Source organism: Myotis myotis, unplaced genomic scaffold (assembly GCF_014108235.1).
Source record: "Myotis myotis isolate mMyoMyo1 unplaced genomic scaffold, mMyoMyo1.p scaffold_m19_p_10, whole genome shotgun sequence".
NCBI classification, from domain to species: Eukaryota; Metazoa; Chordata; class Mammalia; order Chiroptera; family Vespertilionidae; genus Myotis; species Myotis myotis.
This window is the reverse complement of record NW_023416314.1, coordinates 46,177,730-46,202,555: the sequence shown is the minus strand read 5'-3', so window position 1 is coordinate 46,202,555 and position 24,826 is coordinate 46,177,730. Positions and strand designations below refer to the sequence as shown.

Genomic DNA, 24,826 nt, shown 5'->3' with positions numbered 1-24,826 from the left:
GATTCTAGGACATCTTTGTTAAATGGCATTGCAAATCAAATGTAGTTTCTTTCGTAAAAACATATTTTTATTGATTTCAGAGAGGAAGGGAGAGGGAGAGAAAGAAACATCAATGATGAGAGAGAATCATTGATCAGCTGCCTCCTGCACACCCCTCACTGGGGATCCAGCCCGCAACCCGGGCACATGCCCCTGACCGGAATCAAACCCAGGACCCTTCAGTCCACAGGCCAATGCTCTCTCCACTGAGCCAAACCAGCTAAGGCTCAAATGAGGTTTCTTATTGACGCATGGCCACCACTACAAACATAGATTCATTAACTTGGACTGAAATTATGAACTCTTTACCCAGCTTTGAAGGGTTGTAGGCTACTGTTCTTAAGAAATCAGAAAGCTGAGATAAACTAGTCTGTGTTTATAGCTTGGACTCCTGTCAGCTACTGCTTCTTCCTTCCATTATCAGTGCATCCTCAACTGTAATATGCTACTGTCTTATTTTATGCTCACTTATCTGGCTGATGACTTACTGGTAGTTGTTTCTCACATGGTGTCAAGTATATGGGCATTGTGACAACTGTTTACTCAGAGACCTTTTTATACAAGGGTTGTGGCTGTTCTGGAAGACTAGGGCTGTCAGATTCCTGACCAGAACGGAGAAAAATCTGGATCTTTACCTGCTTTTTTAAAAATACATATTTTTATTGATTTCAGAGAGGAAGGGAGAGGGAGAGAATGAGATTAGAAGCATCAGTGATGAGAGAAAATCATTGATTGGCTGCCTCCTGCACACCCTCCACTAGGGATCGAGCACACAACCCAGGCATGTGCCCTGACTAGGAATTGAACCTTGACCTCCTGGTTCATACACCAACCAGACTGCTGGGGTTTTTTTTAATCCTCACCCGAGGATATTTTTTCCATTGCTTTTTAGAGAGAGTGGAAGGGAGGAAGAGAGGAAAAGAGAGAGAAACATCGACATGAGACACATCAATGGGTTGCCTCCTACACCATCCCCAATCAGGACCAGGAATTGAACCTGTGAGCCTTCAGTGTACAGGCCAACGCAATGACCACTGAGCAACACTGGGCTTTACCTGCTTTTAGGTAATGACTTGTCCAAAGGTTCTAGCAGCTTGATGACTACAAGCCTTTCCTTTCTTTCCAAACGTTTACACACTCTTTCCTGGATATATGCCCCTGACCAGCAAATCCTAGCTACCAAAATCAGGGAGGGGAATTCAATCCCAATTGCTTTTACTGGAGCCAGAGTAGCCTCCCAATTTGTAATTAATACGGAAAACCTAATTCTCCAGGAAACCCACATACTCCAATGTTGAATATTCCAAAAGCCTGTCAGTGCCTTGAACAGCAGAAATAGGTTGGGATGGGGGAGTATGGTTGATCTAGTAGACATCTAGTGTTTGCCAGAGGAGACACTTGGAGGGCAGCAGGAGTATAGACATATAATCTCTTTACTGTGAGCCTGGATAACAGGAATTTAACTTTGCTTTCCTCATTTGGGATACCTTGGGGTTTCGTTATGAAATGCTGGACTCCTGGATATGCTGGGTGACCTTGTTCTCAGGGGGCTGCTGTAGTGGTTCTTGTGTATTTTGAGCATTTGGTGCTGAGGAAGCAATTACTCTGTTTTGAAAGTTCTATAGAAACTGTCCCCCACATGTCTGAATTCATAATAGTTCCTCTGGTATATATGAACCAGTTGGGGAATAGTAAGTATATTAAAGTGAACAGGTTTCTAGCCCTGAGCAGTGGTTAAAAGTGTTGGCCCGAGCACCAAAGGGTCTCGGGTTCGATTCCCAGTCAAGGGCACATGCCTGGGTTGCTAGTTCAATCTGTATCCTAGTCAGGGCACCTGCGGGAGGCAACCAGTTGATGTCTCTCTCACAATCATGTTTCTCTCTCCCCCTCTCTACCTTCTACTCTCTCTAAAAATCAATGGAAATATCCTAGGGTGATGATTAACAAAACAAAAAAGTGAACAAGTTTCTAAAAGAACAGTTAGGCCCTGACCGGTTTGGCTCAGTGGATCGAGTGTCGGCCTGCGGACTCAAGGGTCCCGGGTTCAATTCTGGTCAAGGGCATGTACCTTGGTTGCAGGCACATCCCCAGTGGGGGGCATGCAGGAGGCAGCTGATTGATGTTTCTCTCTCATCAATGTTTCTAGCTCTCTATCCCTCTCCCTTCCTCTCTGCAAAAAATCAATAAAATATATTTTTAAAAAAACAATTCTAAGGTCTGAAGAGGGACAGCCAGAGAGGAGGTTCCAGGCTCAGTAAGGGATGAGGGGAAGGGTAGAAGTTGAAAGGAATGACAAAGGAAGGAAATATGGGGTGGGAATCAGCCTGAGTTGACTCCACCACTGGGATTCAGATCTCTGTGTATACCAGAAGCTCGTAGGGTGGGCCAATCGGAGCCTATGTGTTTGAAGGACCAGGAAGCATCCTGAGAGGACCAAGCCAATCAGACATTCTGTCTCTAACACCTCCTTCCACATTCTCACTCTCAGATGACCTTGCTTTCTACTTCATTCGTGCAACAATCAGAGCATTTACCACTTAACCAGCATCTGAATACAAATATTCAGCGTTTCCCTTCTATTATTGTGATACCATAGCACAGTATCCAAACACTGTATAACTTACTGTCCGGGTTCCCCTCTGGAATCTTAGTTCCTAGAGGATAATGAGTTTGTCTTTTTTATACACTGATGTATACCTAGTACCTACAGCAGTGTTTAGCACATACATGTTCAACAAATACTTAAATGAACACTGGCTACTAGACTAGCAGGCAGGAGTATAGATAATTTTTCTCCAGAGAAACTTACCTCTCCTTCCAAGAGAAAAGCCTTATCTATTTGGACAGTTGGAGATCTCCTTGAGTGCCCTAAGTGGTGTTTTTCAAAGAAATTTGAAATAAACTTTCTTTGAAAAAACATTGTATGGGATTGACCCAGCATATAATATATACATTGTGTGTGTGTGAAACTAAAGTTTCACAAAATAATCCCCTTTCTCTGTGTGGTGTGTTCTAATGCAGTATTTTCTATTCCATTCTGTTGTTTGGGGGAGGGGGTGGAAGGCTGGCTGCAACTAATTACATTGATTTTGCAAACCACTAATGGGGTTGCAACCAGAGTTTAAAAAACGCTGCACTACAAGCCTTGTCTATGTACATAGAGCATCTAGTCTGTGTTCTAATGCCTCACGCTTACATATGAATGGATAGCCAGGGATCTCTGACATTTAAGAAATGTCTTAAGTGAGTTTTTACTCAGCTTTGAAGGGTAGAAAAGACAAACAAAAACTGAAAAACTCAACACAGACAATTCAAGAAACAAAGCCCTAGAAATATCCTCAGAGAAGTAAGATATTATAGCACACAAATGGAACAGAATGCTATTGGGCAGGGGGAAAGAGGGCATGAAAGTGCACTAGTAACTCTAAGATATGGTAACAGAAATGTAAAAATTCAAAGTAAGAGTTGGAATATGGAAATCTTTCAGAAAAAAAAAGGTAGGACCTGGGGAAGAAAGTATAACGTATTCTAGGACAAAAACTGTGCAGCAGGCTGAGAGAGCAGCCCGTCCAGAATGAAGGAGGATGACGACTCCGGGAGGGTCGTTTCCAATTTAAAAACCAAACTGATAAGTTACTTGTGTTTGAATGTATTGAGAGGCAAGTTTGGGATAAATTATACATACTTGAATACTAGGTAATTAGGAAAGCATGGAAAAGGAGGCAACAGCTTTAAAAAAAAGGTCCTGCGGAGGATGGCCCACTGGAAAGGCGGGTCAGCGCTCCCCTAAGACTTAGGGGAGCCGGTTCTTTCGCCAACTTCACACCTTTCGGAGCCCGACCTGGCCCGGCCCGGCCCAGCCCCGTGGCCCAGGCCCAGGCGGCACCTCGGCAGCCAGCCCCTCGCGCGAGGCCAGCGGGGCCCAAGCGGAGGCCGCACCCGCGAAGGCAGCTCCCCGGCTGCTGGAAACCTTGGGGGGAATGGCATCCGGGACGCGCGTGGGCGGCAGGTCAGTCCCGAGTCCCTGCACGACCCCCGACCTCTGACCGAGGCGCGCTTCCCGGGAAGGGGTGGCGGTGGTCTCCCTGGCGGGAAGGCGCCCCATCCCCGCGGTGTCTGCGCCCCGGAAAGACATGCCAGCGTCTCCAAGCCCTGCCGGCTGAGGCTGCCCCTCAAGGGGCCCCTCCGCTCCCGGGTCCCCGGGTCTGAGCGTCGGCCGGGCCGGCGCCGCGCAGCCTCGGGCCCTGAGCACCCGGAACAGTTTCCGGGGCGGAGGCTTTTAGGGGCCGGACCGGCGCGGCGGGTGACGCGGAGGCCGAGACGGAAGTGCGGGCGGAGGCGCCCGAGCCGGAGCCGGTCTGGGGCCCCGGGCTGTGGGGCCGCTCGCTGTGGCCGCCATGGCGACTCCGTGGGGAGGCCTCCCGCGTCTCGGCGCCTCGCTCAGCCTGTCCTGCCTGGCGCTGGCGGTGCTGCTGCTGGTGCGGACGGCCGCCGCCGCCAAGGTGAGTCCCGCCCCGCCGCGCCGCGCGCTCCTCCCCCGCCCCCGCCCGCGGGGTCTCCACCTGCTCCCCGCCCCGATCCTCTCCCAGCCCCGACCGGCGGCTCTGGGCCGCGCAGCCCCGGCAGCGCCCACCATCGCCCTCCTGCCCCGACTGTCCGGCCGTCGCCGCCCCCGCTCCCACCCCGGCCCTGACGGCGCTCTCTTTCCCGCCCCGATGCCCGCCTGCCCCGCCCGGGCAGCGCCCCTCCACCTCCTCGGCGTTTCCCTTCCGGCCCCGAAGCGCCCACCCCAGGCTTGTAACTTTCCCGACTCAGGGAGCCTTTCACGGCCGCTTTCCACCCCGACGCTCTGCCGCCTACCAGCACCCCCAGCAGCCTCCCAGACCACACTCCTCCCGTCCCCAGGCCCAGAGGATGGGAGTCCCCTTCCTGCGAGGTCTTCCCTCTTAGGTGGGAACGCAGCCATTTGTGGGAACTTGCCTGTCCTGGCAGCCGTCCTCCCAACAGGACTCAGGGAGCCCTCACCGCCTAACATCCTCCCTCACCCAGACCCCCCCGGGGCCTCTCGAGCCCTTTCTTGCCTTCGCTGTTCCCGATCATTTAGTGGGAAAGGGAGGGTCCAAACTGCAGGAGAGGTGAGGTGGTGGCCTTCTCCCCGGCTCCATGTCACGGCCCTTCTGACCCCTCGTGCTGCTTTCTAGCCCCACTCCTGCCCCTGCTGTCCACACCTGGCCCCGTGCACACTTGTGCTTGCTCCTTGATGAGCTAGCTTGTTATTGGGGAAAACAGAAGGAATTCATGTTAACGAGATGGGAAAACAGAATGGCGCTTGCATTTCTTAAAAAATAAATAATAGGAGTTTATAACATCTTTAAATATGGATTATGGGAAGGACACATCAGAGGCGGACAGATCCGGGATTTTTAAAAAATGTATTTTATTAATCTTTTTACAGAGAGGAAGGGAGAAGAATAGAAAGTTAGAAACATCAATGAGAGAGAAAACCATCACTCAGCTGCCTCCTGCACACCCCCCACTGGGGATGTGCCCGCAACCAAGGTACATGCCCTTGACCGGAATCGAACCTGGGACCCTTCAGTCCGCAGGCTGACGCTCTATCCACTGAGCCAAACTGGCCAAGGCCAGATCCGGGATTTTGATTGGGGTTCTTGCTCAGGGATTCTTGCAGAAGTCTTCCCTACCTTCCACCAGAAACAGGAGCAACAGCTCCTCTCCTGACTTTCAAAACCTCACTGGCACCCTCTGCAGATCTCTTGTCATCACTTTAGGTAGGGCATTGCAACCTTGTATTCATGTGTCAGTCTCCTTTACTAGGGCGCATCCTAATTATAGGCAGGAACCATGCCTTATACTTATCCGAACCCACCTCCTTGAGCACAAGGTCTGGCACCAAGCAAATGCTCACTAAATGGTTGCTGAGTGAGTGAATGAATTATCGACAACTCAGCCAGACATACCATATCTCAGAGCAGGGGGCCTGGTCCTCTGGGTCTGAGGAGCCACTGCCTCTCAGGTAGACTCCCCTTTGCCGAGGAAGGATCTTCTACTCCCCCTCAATTCCTATATTAGTCACCCCTTTCTCCACCTCTTGAAATTTCCTTTATCCACAGTTGTCCTCTCTGGAGGGATTAAAAGCAAAGTTTCATGCAAAGGGTAGACCAAACTGATCTCGGCTATACTCGAGCTGCTTCCCTTATGTACTTTCTTTCTAATTGTAGCCGAGTTGCCTCTAAAACTTCAGCCCTTCTGTGGGACTCTGGCCCAACCCCTTTTGTCCATATCAATCAATTTTGAATAATTTTTAGTTTGATTCCTCCCAATCCTTTTATAATCAACATTCTTATTTGTAGACACAGCTAGCCATGTATCATATCTTTCTACTGACAGGTAGATGGTGATAACATTAGCACAATTTGAGTGTTATCTGACACATAAACATGATTAATCAGTTACAGATCAAGAACTAAGTATTATTTTAAACTGACTTTATGTAATATTTAATTCATTTGAATTACCAAAAAGAACATGTATCTCAAAGTTACTTAAAGTTTTAAGTGAATGGTTTTAGAATATTTGGTAGGAGGTGCTCAACAAAATGTATATGGTGCATTAAAAAAATATATTGATGATAGCTCGGCCAGTGTGTTTCAGTGGCTGAGAGTGGACCCATGAACCCTGAGGTCATAGTTCAATTCCAGGTCAAGGCACATGCCCCTGTTGTGGGCTCAATCCCCAGTAGGGGGCATGTAGGAGGCAGGAGGCAGCTGATCAATGATTCTCTCACCATTGATGTTTCTCTTTCCCTTCCTCGCTCTGAAATAAATAAAAACATTTTTTTTAAAGAATTATGATAAACTGTCAACAAGCTCTATACTAAGTTTCCATTTTGGTTACAGAATTCGGAGGATGTTCGGTGTAAATGTATTTGTCCTCCCTATAAAGATATTCCTGGACATATTTATAATAGGAACATATCCCAAAAAGATTGGTAAGTATTCTGGCTTGCTTAATTACCTGTCAGATTTCTTTCTGTGGTTGTCACTGTTAGCCCAGAATGTTCATCCAGTGTATTGTTTTCTTTTTAAGTATTTCTTTCTAAGCAAAAGTGTCAAATTCCATTTCCATTTGAAAAAGTGAGAGTAAGACCCTGAGTGTATGATGTAAGCCTAAAGTAATATAGCAAAAACTCTAAGCCCCAGATAGGGTGGGTTTTCTATGGAAATGGGGCAGAGTTTGTGCCACCTAAACTTACTTCCTTTGCCCCCTTAAATTTTGGCCCTCTCTCTTGCTTTTCAGTGAAAGGTAAGCAAGCCTCATTTATCTGGGTTATAATTTCTACAGCTTGTAGGTTCTGGCGATAAATTGCCAAATGTAGGAGACTATGTTTAAAAGTGTCAGAGACTAAGGAAGGAATGGATGAATCATGTACACCAGTTTCCCAGTTGGTGTGCCATGAATAGGTTATAGGTGTGATATTGATCCATTCAGCTCTCAGGGTAATCAGGCAGGCATGTGATGATTGAGATCCTGACTGGCTAGCCACCAGCAGCCTTCTCTGTTTATCTCAGTGGATCTTGCAAATGCTAGCTTTTTCTGCATGTGCCATAAAATGGTTGGGAAACAGTTGTTTTGTCACAGGATGAATGAGGTCATTCCCATGGAATTGTCATGTTTTATGGTTTGTAACCACAGTAGAAGAATACCATGATAGGCATAGAAGAAAAATAGCTCCAAATGCTGTGTGCTTTCACATGTACTTGATTTCATAGATAAACAGCCTACAAGAATTTGAAAGCAACATTAAATTCGTGCGGTTACAATATTCCAAGCTGACTTGGAAAAAGAAAAGGCAGCATTTGAGCTTGTTTAGTTTTTTTTGATGTTATTGTCTATTCTCATTTTGGTTCAATCTCATATTTGATAAGTATGTTCTTGAGAACTTCTTATGAATGTCCACATTCCACTTAAATGGTCTCATATTGCAAAGTGATGTAGCTATATTCTTATAGGTTTTATAGCAGCAAGTTATTGATATAAGAAAGCTCAGTCTACGGCCACACCACCCTGAATGCGCCCGATCTCGTCTGATATAAGAAAGCTCAAATAAGTTTTAAGTTTTTCCTATAAATTTTCTAAATATATTGAGCACTTACAGTTTATTCTATTAGTAATAAAATATGATGACTATTATTTGAGTGGCAAATAAACTCACTATTCAAGTGGTTAGCACTAATCTTTTCACTGACTTTTCTTATTCTAGATTCAGACAGAACCATATGTCATTCATCTCTGGTCAAAAGAGGGAGGTTTGAAAATAAACAGTTGAAACAAGGCATGTTCCTTCCCTGTTTCCTTCCTGCAACTTAGCCATTTACTGAGAATAGGTGTGATATTACCCAGTTGTCACTGACAAAGTTTTTAACTAGCAGAAGGGTAGGCAAGTTATGTTATGGCCTTATGAGGCCTCTAATATCCATCTGGCCCTAGATATATACAGGGTGTCACCCTGAAATGTATACATACCTCACAGCTGATAGCTCAGTTGATGTTTCTTCCTTAAGCCATTGGAATTAATAATTATTCAAAGTGTATATACATTTTTTGGGACACCCTGTATTTACCTTTCAGCCTCCATTGTGCTCAGTTGTTAGCATTAGTTCTTCATTGACTTCTGCGGTGTGACTTGAGAAAAGTTTGAGTTCTCTGGTTTGTGTTTGGGGTGTGATTTAAAGCCAAAAATGTCCTCCCTTTGGCACTAGGGGGAGGTGTTGCCCAGTTCCTAAAGTGGTCGAGTTCTGTATCTGGGTTCTGTGTTTACAATGCCTGGCCCTTCAGAACCAACCTTCCAGCTTCCTCTCCCACCCAGTATCTCATCATTATTAAACTGTATTCTTCAAAAGAAACACACAATACTCAGCACTTAGATTCTCAAATAACTCTTAGGTACTGTTACTCAGGCTTCTGAAGTTGAAATAGGAAACTAAATGGGAGATAAGTCTGATATTCCTGAAGTTCAGAGAGATACAGGAGGGCTGACCTAGGAGACAGAAGCCCTGGATTTGGGTCCTTTTAGCTGGTAGTTTACTCTGTAACCTTGTGCAGGTGACTTCTCTGAAAGTATTGGGCTGGATGAACTCTGATTCTGAGCTAGATACTCCTTTAACGGGATTTAGCTTTCTCTGCCCATTTTATGCCTGCATCCAGCGGGCTACATTCTTAGTCTTCTATATGTTTGGGACAGATATCACACACTTGTATGGTGTGAGTTGTGGGACCTTACCCTTATTTGAAATGCTACCATTGGAGACTTCTTTTTTTATTATTATTACATACTACCTTTGTTTAAATTACAATTACTTTGTTAAGTGTAATTGATTGAACTTTTATCATTTATATTGTTTTGGGTTTTCTTTTTAAGCCACAGCACAGAGGAAATGAAACAAAACAAAAAGTACATTTTGATAGGGCAAACGGAAAGAATCAGCCTAGAGCATTGAGTGCCCCCAAGAAGGATGGTGGAAAGAGACAGGAAATTAGTAGAGTTCTTCCGGGAGCCAGAAATACCCAAGGAAGAAATGCCAAAAGGGAAGAAAATTGCCCAGCAGAAGACAGGAATACAGAAAAGTTTGCCTACTTTTGCTGAAGATGATCAGAGTAGTAGGCTCTTATTAGCTGGGGGAAGTTATAGCTTAATTATTTTCTAGAATTGACAGGTTTCTGGGAAAATGCTTTTTTTATAGAATTGCTTTTTCATAAGCCATAAATATGTAGTTTGGGAAATAGAAAAACGTTCAACAACAAAAACATTCAGCCTTTTATTTTTGATATACTTCTTCCAAGTAATCACTTTTCATTAAAAAATATTTTTGTTGTCCTAATCCTCCTTCTTCATGCTTTTTCAATAGACATTTGCTTATTAAGACAAGTAATTATTTCTTACTGTAGCTTTGAATGTTCAGGTTTCAGAATTTACCAACTGCTAAGTGTGATTAGCCATTTATATTCCAGACTGTGGCAATTAAGAATATTAGTTGATTCATAAAAGAGATAATCTCATATTTCAACAATGCCCCAGGTCACTTTAAATCATTTAAAGCAGTTTTGCTTGGTAACTAAACAAGTTTGAATATGACTCAATCTGCTAAATAGGTTTTGATCCCATTTGGGATTTTTCAGGTGCATTATAAACTTCTAACAGTAGCACCTTTGAAAATAGTTACGATATATGTGTCTTTATGGTTTCTTAAGACTTTTAGATCTTATCAAATTGCTGATATCAAGAGAGGAAATTGTTTCACTTCCCTTATTGATTATTTGTTCCTTATATTCTTTCATTGGATAAGTTCAGTGATTATTCTGGATTTCAAGAAAGTTTTGATCAGTGTGAATAGAAAATCCAGCTAGACTTGAGCAGTATTTTATCTTTGTGTCTTTCAGTGATTGCCTTCATGTTGTGGAGCTCATGTCTGTGAGGGAACCTGACATAGAAGCATACTGTCTGCGCTGTGAATGCAAATATGAGGAAAGAAGCTCTGTAACAATCAAGGTGAAAAACAAAAATCCATCTTTTCTGCTTCTGGAATAGTTCTTGATAATACTGAGACACGGAAAAATTTTTGACATAGGAATTCTATTTTGGTTACTCAAATACTGCTCTCCTCACCACCGAGACTTTACCTCCTTCCTCATCTCCAACCCCCAACCCCAAAGGCCTGCTCTCTGCCTGCCTTGTTGAGATGCTTTGTGGATTAAGATAAGGTAGATAGGCATGGTATGTGTAATAGCACAAAAATGCCCTATGTGTAATTAGCATATTCCAGAAAAATGTCCCAGCTTCTCTGTGGTCACATATGCCAGAAGATAGTGAGAATAGCGTGATTAGGCCCTCTTCTTCCTGCCCTCTCAACCCTTAAGAAGAATCATACATAGAGTGACTCGTCTATTCTAGAATCATCACTTCTGGATTTTAAGATTTCCTTTCTTTATTTGCTATAGAAAATGGAAGGTGGATCACTCTGCTCACCATTTGGACCTCTAATAGGTTCAGTTACTTTACCGTGGTGACTAACGGTTCTCTCCCCAGTTTTTTCTATATGGAGCTTCCCATTCCTTTCCCAAAAAGAGGGCACAAGGGAAATCTGGGAATGGTCAGCTATAGCAGTTACAATGCTTTCTGGTGTGGTTGACCCTGTGGGAGAGCCCCTGCTGCAGCAGGGTGTGTCCCATAGAGAAATTCTCACTGTACTTTGTAATTTTAAACAAAAATTTTGATGTATAATTTACATACCTTAAAAGTAATTCATTGTAAGTGTACAATTCCATAAATCTTAGCAAATTTAAACAATTTATAAAAATCTAGATTTAGAACATTCCCAAAACCCCCAAAAGGTCTCTCATGTCCATTTACAGTTAATCCCTCTCCTACCCTCAGTCCTAGGCTGTGGCTGTTCTGCCTTGTATCTCTACAGGTCTGGACAGTTCATAAAGATGGAATCATACAGTATGTGGTCTTCTGTGACTGGTTCTTTCACTTAGCATAATGTTTTTGAGGTTTATTCATGTTGTAACATATGTCAGTACTTAATTCCTTTTTATTGCTGAATGGTATTCTGTTAGGTGAATATCCCACATTTTATTTATCCACTCATAAGTTGATAGACATTTGGATTATTTCCAGATATTTACTGTTATGAATAATACTGTCATGAATATCTGCTTACGAGTCTTTATGTGGCTAAGTTTTCCTTTCTTTTGGGTAGATTTCTTAGAGAGGTAAGTTTATGTTTAACTTTTAAGAGACTGCCAGATTATTTTCCAAAGTGGTTGTACCATTTTTCATTCCCCCCAGCAACATATGAGGGTTCAGTTTCTCCACATCCTTGTCAAAAATTTGGTATTGTCTGTCTTTAATTAAAGCCATTCTTGGGGATGTCAGCACATGAATTAAGATCTCAAGTAAATCACTGACCTAAAACATATTTTGAACATCTAAATTGATCTGAAAGAGTATTCTGTTGAAATTCATCTGCATTGCATTTTCTGCTAGGGTTCTCTTATGTTGTCTTGACAGCACTAGGACACTGTATTCAGGTGAGAAAGAAAACTGCTGTGCTAGCGGTGGTGATTAGCAGTAAGTGAAAATGGAGTTTTGAAGACTCACAAAAAGATCTCCACGACAAAATGCTTTTTTTCCTTTTTTCTTTAATACTTTGGTGAAGAATTGAATTTGTTTCTTATGTTCGAATCTGGTTGATATAGAAATCCTGTGTGCTTAGCAGATAGACCAGTCTTCACTGCGGCTTTACTATGGTTATACAGAATTCTGATTCCTTGGCTTGAACAGAGATATAACTTATTTTCAATTTCCTTTAGGTTACCATTATAATTTACCTGTCCATTTTGGGTCTTCTACTTCTATACATGGTGTACCTTACTCTGGTTGAGCCCATACTGAAGAGACGCCTGTTTGGACACTCACAATTAATACAGAGCGATGACGATGTTGGGGTAAGTTCTCAGCATGCCCTAGCTGACAGATCATCATCATGAAGTAATATAAATGTTCATGTACTGGAGCAAATAGTCAACTAGAGAAGCTAAAGATAGTTCTAATTTTAGTATATGTCTCTTTATGAGGAAATCGATTTGTAAAGCCACAAATATGGTGGTTTAAACTGATGATCTTTAGTGAGTGTGTTATACAAGGCTTTGCTCTTCAGTACCCAGGGCGCAATTTTCATTGCCTTCCCCTTTTTACATTGAGAAAAGCATCTGAGCTAGCTTTCTACCCACCTGAACACATTCCCTATTAGCATCACAGGGAATATCATAGGAGGTAAAAAGGCTTTAGCGAGGGAAAGCATGAAGACCATACTGTTCTTTTCTTAATGATGTGCAGCTTGATAACCTGCTGATGTTTTATATATCCTGTTATTCTTCTTAAAAATCTGTGATCTTTAACTCTAGAGAAACATAAAACCATCACTCCAGATTCTCTTCCTATCTCTAAAACACATTTATATCCATCCATACAGTTGGTATAGTCAGTGTATAAATGTTTTGTGGTCTGCTTTTTGTGTCAGCATCATTCAAAAATGTCCAGAAAATGACATAGTCCACAAACTTGTTATTCATTTTAACTTAGAGGAATATATTGTTTGTTTTATTATCCTGTTTGGGCTTATTTCCAAATTTTCATTTTTATATATATATATATATAATATTTTAGAAATTACTTCTTATTTTGAATTACTGTATTGGACTATGTTCCTTAAAGTGGGTAAAATTCAGTAAAGCTTCAAGAACCAATTCCAAAAGCTAACGCCAGGATGAGCCCTTGCTAACCACCGTCAGAGGCCCTTTTACTCTTAAATGGCTTGTGGACCTGTTGATAAAAGATGGGAAGGTGGATCCTGACTGGATGGCCTGAGTTATATCTACAAACAGAGCCTCCTTTTTTTTTTTTTTAATATATATATATATTTTATTGATTTCAGAGAGGAAGGGAGAGGGAGAGATAGAAACATCAATGATGAGAGAGGATCATTGACCAGCTGCCTCCTGCACACCCCCTACTGGGGATTGAGCCCTCAACCCTAGCACGTGCCCTTGACTGGAATCGATCCTGGAACTCTTCAGTCCACAGGCCGACGCTCTATCCACTGAGCCAAACCAGCTAGGGCCAGAACCTCCTTTTTGATCAATACATTTTTTTTTAATGTATTTTATTGATTTTTTACAGAGCGGAAGGGAGAGAGATAGAGAGTTAGAAACATCAATGAGAGAGAGAAACATAAATAAGCTGCCTCCTGCACATCTCCCACTGGGGATGTGCCCGCAACCCAGGTACATGCCCTTGACTGGAATCAAACCTGGGACCTTTCAGTCCGCAGTCCGACGCTCTATCCACTGAGCCAAACCGGTTTCGGCGATCAATACATTATTGTCTCATGAATATCAGTTATGAATACTCATTTACCCAAGATTTCATTTTAGTTTTGTTAAAAACTTTCTTAGAAACACCTCTGTTTACTTCTTTTTCCCTTGTTTCCATTACAAAATGAATAACTTTTTATTATCAGGTACCATGCTAGATACTAGCAATAAAGAGATGAATAAAACACAGAGACATGTAGTCAGGCCGGTGTGGATTAGTGGTTGAGCATCGACCCAGGAACCTGGAGATCATGGTTCCATTCCTGGTCAGGGCACATGCTCGAGTTGTGGGCTCCATCTGTGCAGGAGGCAGCCAATCAATGATTCTCTCTCATCAAAAGATAGGATTAGATAATTCCTTGTTGAAGGGGGCTGCCTACATTGTTCATTGTAAGATATTTAGCAGCATCCCTGACCTCTACCCACTAGATGCCAATAGCATCTTCATCCCAGTCACGACAGTAAAAAATGTCCACAGACATTGTCAAATGTTTCTCGGGAGCAAAACCACCCTCAGTTGAGAACTAACATGAAAATGTTATGTTTCAAAGGCCATATAAACCATTTCATTATAAGGCACATAAATAAAAAGTCTCACTTAAACTATATCACTTACAGCATTAAATATCTAGTTCCTGATTTTAGGAATAGATAATATCAAAAAACATAAAAGAAATGGATGCACAAACGTGTAGACAAAAACATGTAGGAAAGGCATTTGATTGGTGGGGTCATGTGCTTAATAACCTTTTTGTTCACCAGTGATAGATTCTCTGTGTAAGATGACCATTTGAGAACATTGTTTCTGAGAGGCCTGGCTGACTCTTGAGTTATCTGTTAAACTGATTGTCAGCAGAGAGGGATTTTCAGACCAAAGCTGTGAATTTATGGTAACAATCTGTTAACATGTAAAATAAGAAGTTAAATTTAAATTCTACAGTTGTTGCTTACCCAAGATGAGAGTTCACTATGTGCTTTTAAAAGTGCTTTTGTTCAATTCTCAATTAAATTGTTTTAATTTTTGTTCATTGTAGAGCATTTTAAATCAAGCAAGAGTTAGTACAAATAGTTCCGAAGCTCACTGTAAGCAGTCACAATATTTACTGTATTATATATCCATGACACATCATTGCTATTATCAAAGCATTACATTAAAACATGTTTTGTATTTACTGTAATTTTATCAGGTGTGAAAAGAACAAACATATAAAAAGGGTAAATCTCTATTTGCATTCTCCAAGCCTCCATGACCGTGAGCAGCTAGTTCAATCTTGTTCTGATAGGTGGAGAACAGACCAAAAGAATTACTGGTTTATTTAGTCCTTTAAATTTGTTCCTTAAAAAGATCCCCCTCCCCCCACCTTGAAGAGTAGATAGCAGGATTATGAAATTGAGAGGTGCTCTGCTGAAAAAGTACATCCTTCTTCCTAATCTTGTTTATGTCAAAATAAGCCAATGGTGATAATATTTTATATACAAGTTCATCACCATATCCTTATAGTGTCATTTTAATCTACCTGAACAAAATCAGTATGTTTAGACAATATGACGCCAAGTCAAGGTTAGGTGAGCTTAAGTCTTGTGTTTGTGCTAATTAGTTAGATGACCTTGGATCGGTTTATTTCTTTGTGGGAAATCAAGTAATCCAACAACTTTAGCCTTCCTCTTCCCTCACCTTATTTCTTATATCTTCAATACATTTTTAACTTTATGAAATTGTTATTATTTTCATTTGAAGATTAAAAAATTTAATAGGCTTTGCACAGCTGTTACATAAATTAAGTAAAAAGTTGAGGGAATTTTAGTAAAGAAGGCAGGGAAAGATTATTTATAGAAAACTTTTTGATGCAGTTATGTACGTGTCTTGGTATAAAAAGATGACTAATCCTAGCTGGTTTGGCTCAGTGGGTAGAGCATCAACCTGCGGACTAAAGGGTCCTGGATTCTATTCCCAGTCAAGGATATGTACCTCAGTTGCAGACTGATACCCGGCCTTGGTTGGGGCTCATGTGAGAGGGAACCAATCAATGTGTCTCTCTCACATCCACGTTTCTATCTATCCATCCCTCCCTTCCACTCTCTCTAAAAAAACCAATGGAGAAATATCCTTGAGTGAGGATTAACAAAAAAAGAAGACCAGGTATTATAACAACACATGGTTATGGTTATATATAGGTATATGGTGTGTATAGCTTTCTATAGACATGCTGACGCCTGCCCTGGATATATAATAGAACCTTTGCAAGCATGCACAACAAGACCATGTTGTTTCTTTACTAGAGGCAAAGTTTAGTTTAGGAAATACAACGTGTGCCCTAACTGGTTTGGCTCAGTGGATAGAGCTTCAGCCTGCAGACTGAAAGGTCCCAGGTTCGATTCCGGTCAAGGGCATGTACCTTGGTTGCGGGTACATCCCCAGTAGGAGGTGTGCAGGAGGCAGCTGATCGATGTTTCTCTCTCATCGATGTTTCTAACTCTCTATCCCTCTCCCTTCCTCTCTGTAAAAAAATCAATAAAATATATATATATTTTTTAAAAAGAGATAAAACTTGTGACTTGGATCCTATGTTGTAACATTTAGAAGCTTTGTTAACCAGGGTTTGGGAAAAAGAGATCAAGAAAAAGGCAAACAAAAGCAATAAGTTAGTTTTTAATGCTTTTTGTCATTTAGGCAGCTGTGTTTATATCTCCTTCACAGATAGATTAGCACAGTGGTTTCCCCTGTAATGACTACAAACATCAGTAGCATTGGTTTACTTTGACCAGGATAAGTTGTTTTTTTACACAGATACCTGGGTAAGCCTTCAATAGTCTCTTTCCTAAGGCAGCAACTAGCATAGAAGCCATAGTGCTCAGCATTGAAAGATTCAAGTCTTTTTCGAATAGAAATTCTGAAGCAGTAATTCTTACTGCCCTTGGTAATAGAGGGTAATTTTAGCACATGCGGTGTCTCTTTTCATCACAAATTGGGGAAGGGGTAAACCAGTCCATTTAGTGTATATGTTGAGGGGGCAAAATCTTATCAACTCATCTCCCAGGGTGAATGTGGCCCCAGGTGTCAAGTAATAATTCTAATATAATGGGAGTCAGGTAAGATAGGTCTTTCCTCTGCTCCAGTTCAACTATACAGTATTGAGTGAAGCAAGGAAAAGTCCTACTTTCTGTGTCTGTAGCATACAGATTTTAACATGAAAATAGATTTTCTTTCCCTACCCGTTAGGGAAGATTCTCTTTAACATAAATGACCACTGTCTTTATCTTTGGTCCCTGCTTCTTAAGGGAAATGTCTTTGGAAATGGTGATTCATGGGAACATGACACAGATACCTCCTCATCGCTTATGCCACTTGAACCACCTGTTTCTGCAGTTGAGTTCAGCCTACTTCTAGCAGTTGAGTGCTTAGAAATGCTTGGGCAAATAGATGGTCTGTTCTTTGAAAAACCCAGCTGCTTCTGTCTCTGGCTGAACAACTGCTGTTTTGTGTGTATGTTTTACACCAATTATACCATTCTTATGGTCTCCATTCCTGGACTTTCAGGATCACCAGCCATTTGCAAATGCCCACGATGTGCTGGCCCGCTCCCGCAGTCGAGCCAATGTGCTGAACAAGGTAGAGTATGCCCAGCAGCGCTGGAAGCTTCAAGTTCAAGAGCAGCGGAAGTCCGTCTTTGACCGTCATGTTGTCCTCAGCTAATTGAGAATCAAATTCGAGGTAACTAGAAAGCAACAATGCAGGCAACTGGAAAAAACTGACTGATTTTTCCTGGGTTTTGTTTTAACACCCTGTTGATTTCACCAACTCTTGCTCGAAAATTCAAAACTCAAAACAAAAACGTGCTTGGAATTTTTTTCTTGTTAACATATTAATAGAGACATTTTTTAAAGCACACACCAAGTCGCCAATAAACCTTATCCTATTTGTGACAAAGTACGTCTGCCTATAAATTACCTTGAAGTCCTTTACCTGGAACAGGCATTCTCTTTTTCACCACACAGTTTTAACTTGGTTTTCAAGATAATTTTCAGGTGGTTTTTGTTTTGTTTTTTTTTTGGCAGGGGAGGGAAGGGATGTGTGGGAACTGCTTAACATAACTTTTCTTAAGTCACTTTACTAAAAAAACTTTTGTAAATAGACTTTATCTTATATTTTTAAGTTTCATTTCTATATTGCAGTGTGGCCAGCCGCATCAAAGCCCTGACTTATCCTTTATGAATTTTGCACTGACTGTCTTTAGGTATGTGGTTGGCCGGCAGCTGCACTTTATGGTAAACTAGATCTGAAATGCCTGGTGCCTCTTCACAAAATGCAGATTTTCTTTTAAGTACTGTGATGTGTGATGCAGTGCATCCTAAAACAAACTGGCCACTTTCTAGCTTACTCTAATGACTAAACATAGTCTTGGCATGAGTGGTCTTTCTCATCCCCTAATATCTTTAAGGATGAATCCTAAGGACTTGGATACTTGCAATAAAGAAATTTTCTTTTAAACCAAGCCATGGATTGATGACATACACGTATTGTCAGCATTTTTGGTCAGGTTGAGAGGCAGCTGTTTGAGCTGTGGTGTGTGCAGCGTTGAACAAGTAATGGAGTTCTGTGTGCCTCCCTCTGAAGGTATAACAGTCACTGGATAACTGGCTTTTTTCTTCCTATGTCCTCTTTGGAATGGAACAATAAAAATAATTTTTGAAAAACCTACCAGTGTATCTATGTCTCAACTTTTCTCCTCTCCCTCTTTTGCTATATGATGAACTTGGAGATGCAAAGGCATGTGCACCCTATTGTGAGATCTGTTTTAGACCAGTCTAATCATAAAACATTGGTACTAAATTACATGTGTGTGTGTAGAGAGAGAGAAAGAGAGAGAGAGAGAGAGAAAGAGAGAGAGAGAATGTGTTGGTACTAAGACCTCTGAAAGTATACATATACCATTTTGATATATTAGGAGATTTAAAATGCATGTTATAAGAAATTCTTGGCAAAAATTATAATTAAATTACATTAAATTCATAAGTATAAGGTTTTAGAAGCTATTAATGGATTTTTTGGTTAATAAAAAACAATTTTTCAGACCTACAAATTTAACCTAAATTATTGATTTTATTAATATTAAAATATGTCAACCAAGTGAAATTTATGTCAAGGATTCAAGACTGGTTGAATATTCGAAGATCACATCAACAGGCTAGAGAAGGAAAATGAAATGATCCTATTAATAGATGCAGAAAAAGCAAACCTCAACACCCATTTATGAAAAAATAAAACACAAAAAAGAAACACCTCAGTAAAGCAGGATTAGAAGAGAACTTCCTCAACTAGATAAAGAATATCTACAGAAACCCACAGCTTACTTAATGGTAAAAAGTGGAAGTGTTCCTGCTAAGATGAGGAACACGGCAAGGTGTCCTCACCACTGCTTTTCAGTATTGTACTGCAAATCCTAGCTACTGCAGTAAGACAAGAAAAGGTATACAGATTGGGAAGAAATAAAATTGTCTGTTTCAGATGAAATGATCATCTATGTAGAAAATAAAGAGCCACAAAACAAAAACCTCTTAAAAAGAATGATTATAGCAACATTGCAGGATAGAAAGTTAACATACAGTAGGTAATTGCCTTCCTATATTCTAGCAATGAACAAATGAAATTAAAAACAATACCATTTACCAATACCAGTCCCCAAAGTGAAATAGGTATTAAATCTAACAAAATATGTACAAAATATATATGAGGAAAACTACAAAACTAATGGAAGAAGTCAAAGAAGGACTAAATAAACAGAGATACTCAATGTCCATGAATAGGAAGACTCAATACTGTCAAAATGTCAGTTTTTCTCAACTTGATCTATAGATTCAATACAATCTCATTGAAAATCCCAGCAAGTTATTTTCTGTATTTCAACAAACTGACTCTAAAGTTTATATCAAGAAGCCAAAGAACCAGAAAAGCCAACACAATATTAATGTAGAAGTACAGAGGAGTGACAATATCCGATTTGAAGAATTACTGTAAAGTTATAGCAGTCAAGTCAGTGTCAGTGTAGTACTGGCAAAATAGATCAATAGAACACAACAGAGAGCGTAATAGACCCATACAAATACAGTCAACTGATCTTTGGCAAAGAAACAAAGGCAATACAATGGAGGGGGGTAAAGCTAGACACAGACCTTATGCCCTTCAAAATACTAACTCAAAATGGACTACAGACCTAAATGTAAAACACAAAACTATAAATGCCCAGAAGATAACAGGAGAAAATCTAGATTACTGTTGGTTTGGCAATGACTTTTTAGATATAACACCAAAAACACAAATCATGAAAGAAATAATTGATAAGCTGGACTTCATTAAAATTAAAAACTAATGCTCTAAAAGACATTGTCAAGAGAAGTAGAAGACAAGCCACAGATGAGGAGAAAATATTTGCAAAAGACATATCGGATAAAGTACTATTATCTAGCCCTAACCGGTGTGGCTCAGTGGATAGAGCGTCGGCCTGCGGACTGAAGGGTCCCAGGTTCGATTCCGGTCAAGGGCATGTACCTTGGTTGCGGGCACATCCCCAGTGGGGAGTGTGCAGGAGGCAGCTGATCGGTGTTTCTCACTCTCTATCCCTCTCCCTTCTTCTCTGTAAAATAATCTCAATAAAATATATTTTTAATTAAAAAAAAAAAAAAAAAGTACTATTATCTAAAATATACAAAGAACTCTTAAAACGCCACAGTAAGACAACCTGATTAACAAAAGGGCCAAAGACCTGAACAGACACCTTACCAAAGAAGATATATAGATGGCAAATAAGCATATCAAGAAATGCTCCACATCATATATTCTAATAGGATATATTAAAATGACCTATTAGAATGACCAAAATCCAGGACACTGATAACACCAAATGCTGATATGGATATGGAGCAACAGGAACTCACATTGCTGATGAGAATGCAAAATGGTATGGCCACTTTGGAAAACAGTTTGACAGTTTCTTACAAAACTGTATAACATACCCTTAATATAAAACCCAACAATCATAATCCTTGAGTTATTTCAAATGAGTTGAAATTTTACAGACACAAAAACCACATAAATTTTTATAGCAGCTTTATTTAAAGTTGTCATAACTTAAAAGCAACCAAGATGTTCTTCAGTGGGTGAATGGATAAATGGAGTATATCCAAACAGTGGGATATTCAGTGCCAAAAAGAAATGATCTATCAAACCAAATTAAAAATACATAGAGAAACCTTAAATGCGTATTACTAAATAAAGAAGCCAATCTGAAAAGGCTACATACTATATGATATTCTGGAAAAGGCAAAACTATGTATGGAGGCAGTAAAAAAAAATCAGTGGTTGTCAGGTATTGGAAGGGAGGGATGAATAGGTGGAACACAGAGGCTTTGTAGAACTGTAAAACTATTCTGTACTTGTCGTTGTACAGTTGTCAAAACTCATGGAATGTACAACATCAAGAGTGAACTCTATGTACACTACGGACTTTGAGTGATAATGATGTGTCAGTATTGGTTCATCAATTGTAACATATATTTGGGTGGGATGTTGCTAGTGGGGAAGAATGGGTGTGTGTAGGGGAACTCTACTTTCTGCTCAGTTTTGCTGTGCATCCAAAATTGCTCTAAAAAATACAACTTATTTAGAAGCCAACAAATTTAATAGATATTTTAATAAACTAGGTTCACATGGATCTTCCTGGTTATGGCCTTAATCTCTATTTAAAGAATATTGACCAATATTGCACATTATGAGGCTATTACTTAAAGATAATTCTGATATAAAATAATATAACCCCCATGGTATGGGCACTTTGGAAAACAGTTTGACAGTTTCTTAAAAAACTGTATAACATACCCTTACTATAAAACCCAGCAATCACAATCCTTGGTATTATGCCTTTTCCAGAATGTCACATAGTATGTAGCCTTTTCAGATTGGCTTCTTTATTTAGTAATACGCATTTAAGGTTTCTCTATGTATTTTTAATTTGGCTTGATAGATCATTTCTTTTTGACACTGAATATTCCACTGTCTGAATATACTCTATCCATTCACCTACTGAAGAACATCTTGGTTGCTTTTAAGTTGTGACAACTTTAAATAAAGCTGCTATAAAAATTTATGTGCAGGTTTTTGTGTGTTTATAAGATTTCAACTCATTTAGATGAATGGGGGAGCATTCTTTTTACAAAAGACTTCGTTACAGGAGTCCAGTTTCATAAGTAAACCTTTCTACTTGGTATTATGTGTTGTCATATCTACATGTTAGGTCGAAAAAAAAACACACAGCTAAACCAGAACTGAGCAGTTCTGTTTAACTGTAAGCTACTTTGCATATTGTTACTAAATGATCACCTATAAATCAGGGTAAATTTGACCAAATCCAAAATACAGCACCGTGGTGACAATACTCAGGTAAGAGACTCTTCTCCAGAGTGGCCCATGGGGGAGAATAAGAATATGATTTATCGGAAAATCCCTAGGTACTGTTGGTAAATGATGAATTTTGTCAGCTACCTGATTATTCTATTATCTTTATCAATTATGCCTATATGTTAAAAGATTCAGATTTTGCTGGTGACTAATTCATCTGGAGTAGTGGAAAGCGTTTTGGTTTGCAAGTCAAGAGACCTAGGGTCTGACCCCTGCTCTGCAACTAGCTCTGCAACCTTAGCCAAGTTACATCCCCTGTGGGATTGGGTAAGAGGATTTCTAAGGTTCCTCCATCCCTGACTTTCCATAACTCAATTATAGGTGTAGTTGTAGCTTTGTTTCTCACATGCTAGGTATTTTTAATGTCTCTGCAAGTTGAAGCTTTTATGCTCAGCAGAGCATCCAAAAATCTATTTAGAATGTTATCATTAAGACCTCATTTATTTCCCAGAAGAGCTCTAGGACAGAAACCGGAGGCTTTTCCAAGATAGGTGAATTTGTTAGCTGTGCATGAATCTGGAACTGCCAGACCCCAGCACTAATAGTCTGTGTTGCTTTCTTTTAAAAACTACCTAGTTTCTACAAACATGTCCAGCTTCCACTAGACTTCCTTGATCATTACTGCATTTTGCATTCTATCACTCCATTGTGTTGTAGTTAAATGTTCTTTGAATAAAAGGTGATCATGTTTAACTGCTACTACATTGAGTAGTAGTGAGCTTTTGGTATACCTTCCTGAAGCAAGCACTGATGAGTGAACTTTTTGGAAATGCTCAATAGAAAAGCTTCTCATGGGTGTGTCTCCAGACACAAGGCTCTATTTCCCAGGATAAAGCAAAGTCTTGTTAAATCCTAGACATTTCTAATTACCTGTGGCATATGCAGATTATTCAGATTTCATGAGTCAAGGTTTACGATAGTATTAAATGATCTGTCAGAATAAAACCATTCTCAAAAAGTTTGTGTGTGTGATTGGCTTTGATGGCATCTGCCTTATGTTTGGTATCCTGTTGTGTCACTTCTGGCTTGTCAGCCATAGGCAGAAACAAGGCTCTGTTGTCCTCAGAAATGTAGAAATACGGGTTCCATACTCATTGTGCCATCGTTTTGTAGCTTCTGCCATACTTGTTCTTTATCTACTCTCTACTCTCTATCTCTGGCTTGGGAATTTCCTAACCATTTTCTCTCGGCAACTTTTTCTTTTTGACACAATGTTGGCTAGTTTTTAATCTCCCAGAGATTTTTGTTTTACGTTAGTTATTTCAGGTCATTTGGTCAGTAATTAGGAATCTTTCACTTCCTGTTTCTCTGTTTTGATTTTTCACTGGACCTATCACACTTATTTCATTTCCCCACTCCCACCCCCCTCTTAGGAGGAGTTTTTCCTGGCATTTACCCCTTTTCCAGCCTGTCTCCACATGATTTATTATAATCCTCCTTAACCCTTAACCCCCACCCCGTGCCCTTTCTGTTTCCATAGTCATTTGTCCTTCAATAGCCACACTAGATAGGCTAGGCTTTTTCACAGGAACTGTACTACATTTTTTCACACTTGAATTGTGGTGCGTAGAGACTGCTCCACCCATTACATAGTGCAGCCTGCAGAGTTTTTGCTCCCCTCAGGTAGGGAAACAAGTGACAATGTTATCTAATCCTACCTATAAGCATTAGGGCTGAGGATATGTTTTTATTGATGAGAGAGAGAGAGAGATAGATGTGAGAGAGAAACATGGATTGCCGCAACTGGGGATCGAACCCACAACGTAGGTATGTGCCCTTACCCAGAATTAAACCTGAAACCTATTGGTGTACAGAATGATACTCCAACCAACTGAGCCACCTGGCTAGGGCATTACAGTGAATTTTTAAGAGTAAATGATTCCTTTTTTATTTTTGGATTTGCCTCTAGCACATCAGGTATTATTTAGAAAGGCTATGCTGTGAGGTGGCATGATCATTAACTAGTTTGTAATTTCTCCAATGTGTATTTTAAATATTGTGGTATTTCAGTGTTTCCCAAACGTCAGTTATTTGCATACACCTTCACAGTCTTCATTTTCTGTTTCACCTGTACGGGTATTTACTATTTTTCTTCAAACCAATTCACATTTTTTACTCAAGTAGATTTTATTTTTAAAATTTGTATCATACTATAAATGTGAAATCAGTTTAATTCACAATAAATAGACATGAAGAGTTAAATATTATTAGAGCCTAGCTAAAAAGTACCGCTTGTTGAAGGCTTCCATCTGAGGAGGATCAGAAAGCCTCTGGGAGTGTAGGAGACACTATCACCAGACTAACACTAGATCTATGTAATCATTGGAACTGGAAGAGAATTGAAAGGCAGTAATTTTCTCACCAGGTGAGTCAGTATTA

The 24,826-nt window shown here is 40.4% G+C and overlaps 1 protein-coding gene across 5 annotated transcripts in view; it reads left to right on the top strand.

Moving 5' to 3' along the window:
• The first annotated feature begins 4,343 nt into the window (after positions 1-4,343).
• The window catches only part of TMEM9B (TMEM9 domain family member B), a 34,087-nt gene continuing 13,604 nt past the window's right edge, over positions 4,344-24,826 (top strand). For 3 of the 5 annotated variants that reach the window (XR_004970407.1, XM_036325309.1, XM_036325307.1), the window contains exons 1-5: positions 4,344-4,541; positions 6,957-7,048; positions 10,498-10,606; positions 12,433-12,567; positions 17,534-17,707. Coding sequence is in view for 4 of the 5 variants with exons in the window: in XM_036325309.1 (XP_036181202.1) it covers positions 4,437-4,541; positions 6,957-7,048; positions 10,498-10,606; positions 12,433-12,567; positions 17,534-17,689 (597 nt within the window). In the remaining variant the exon portion in view is untranslated. Of the gene's footprint in view, positions 4,542-6,956; positions 7,049-10,497; positions 10,607-12,432; positions 12,568-17,533; positions 18,695-24,826 lie in introns of those variants that run through there. The other 2 variants (XM_036325306.1, XM_036325310.1) reach the window with 2 other exon arrangements.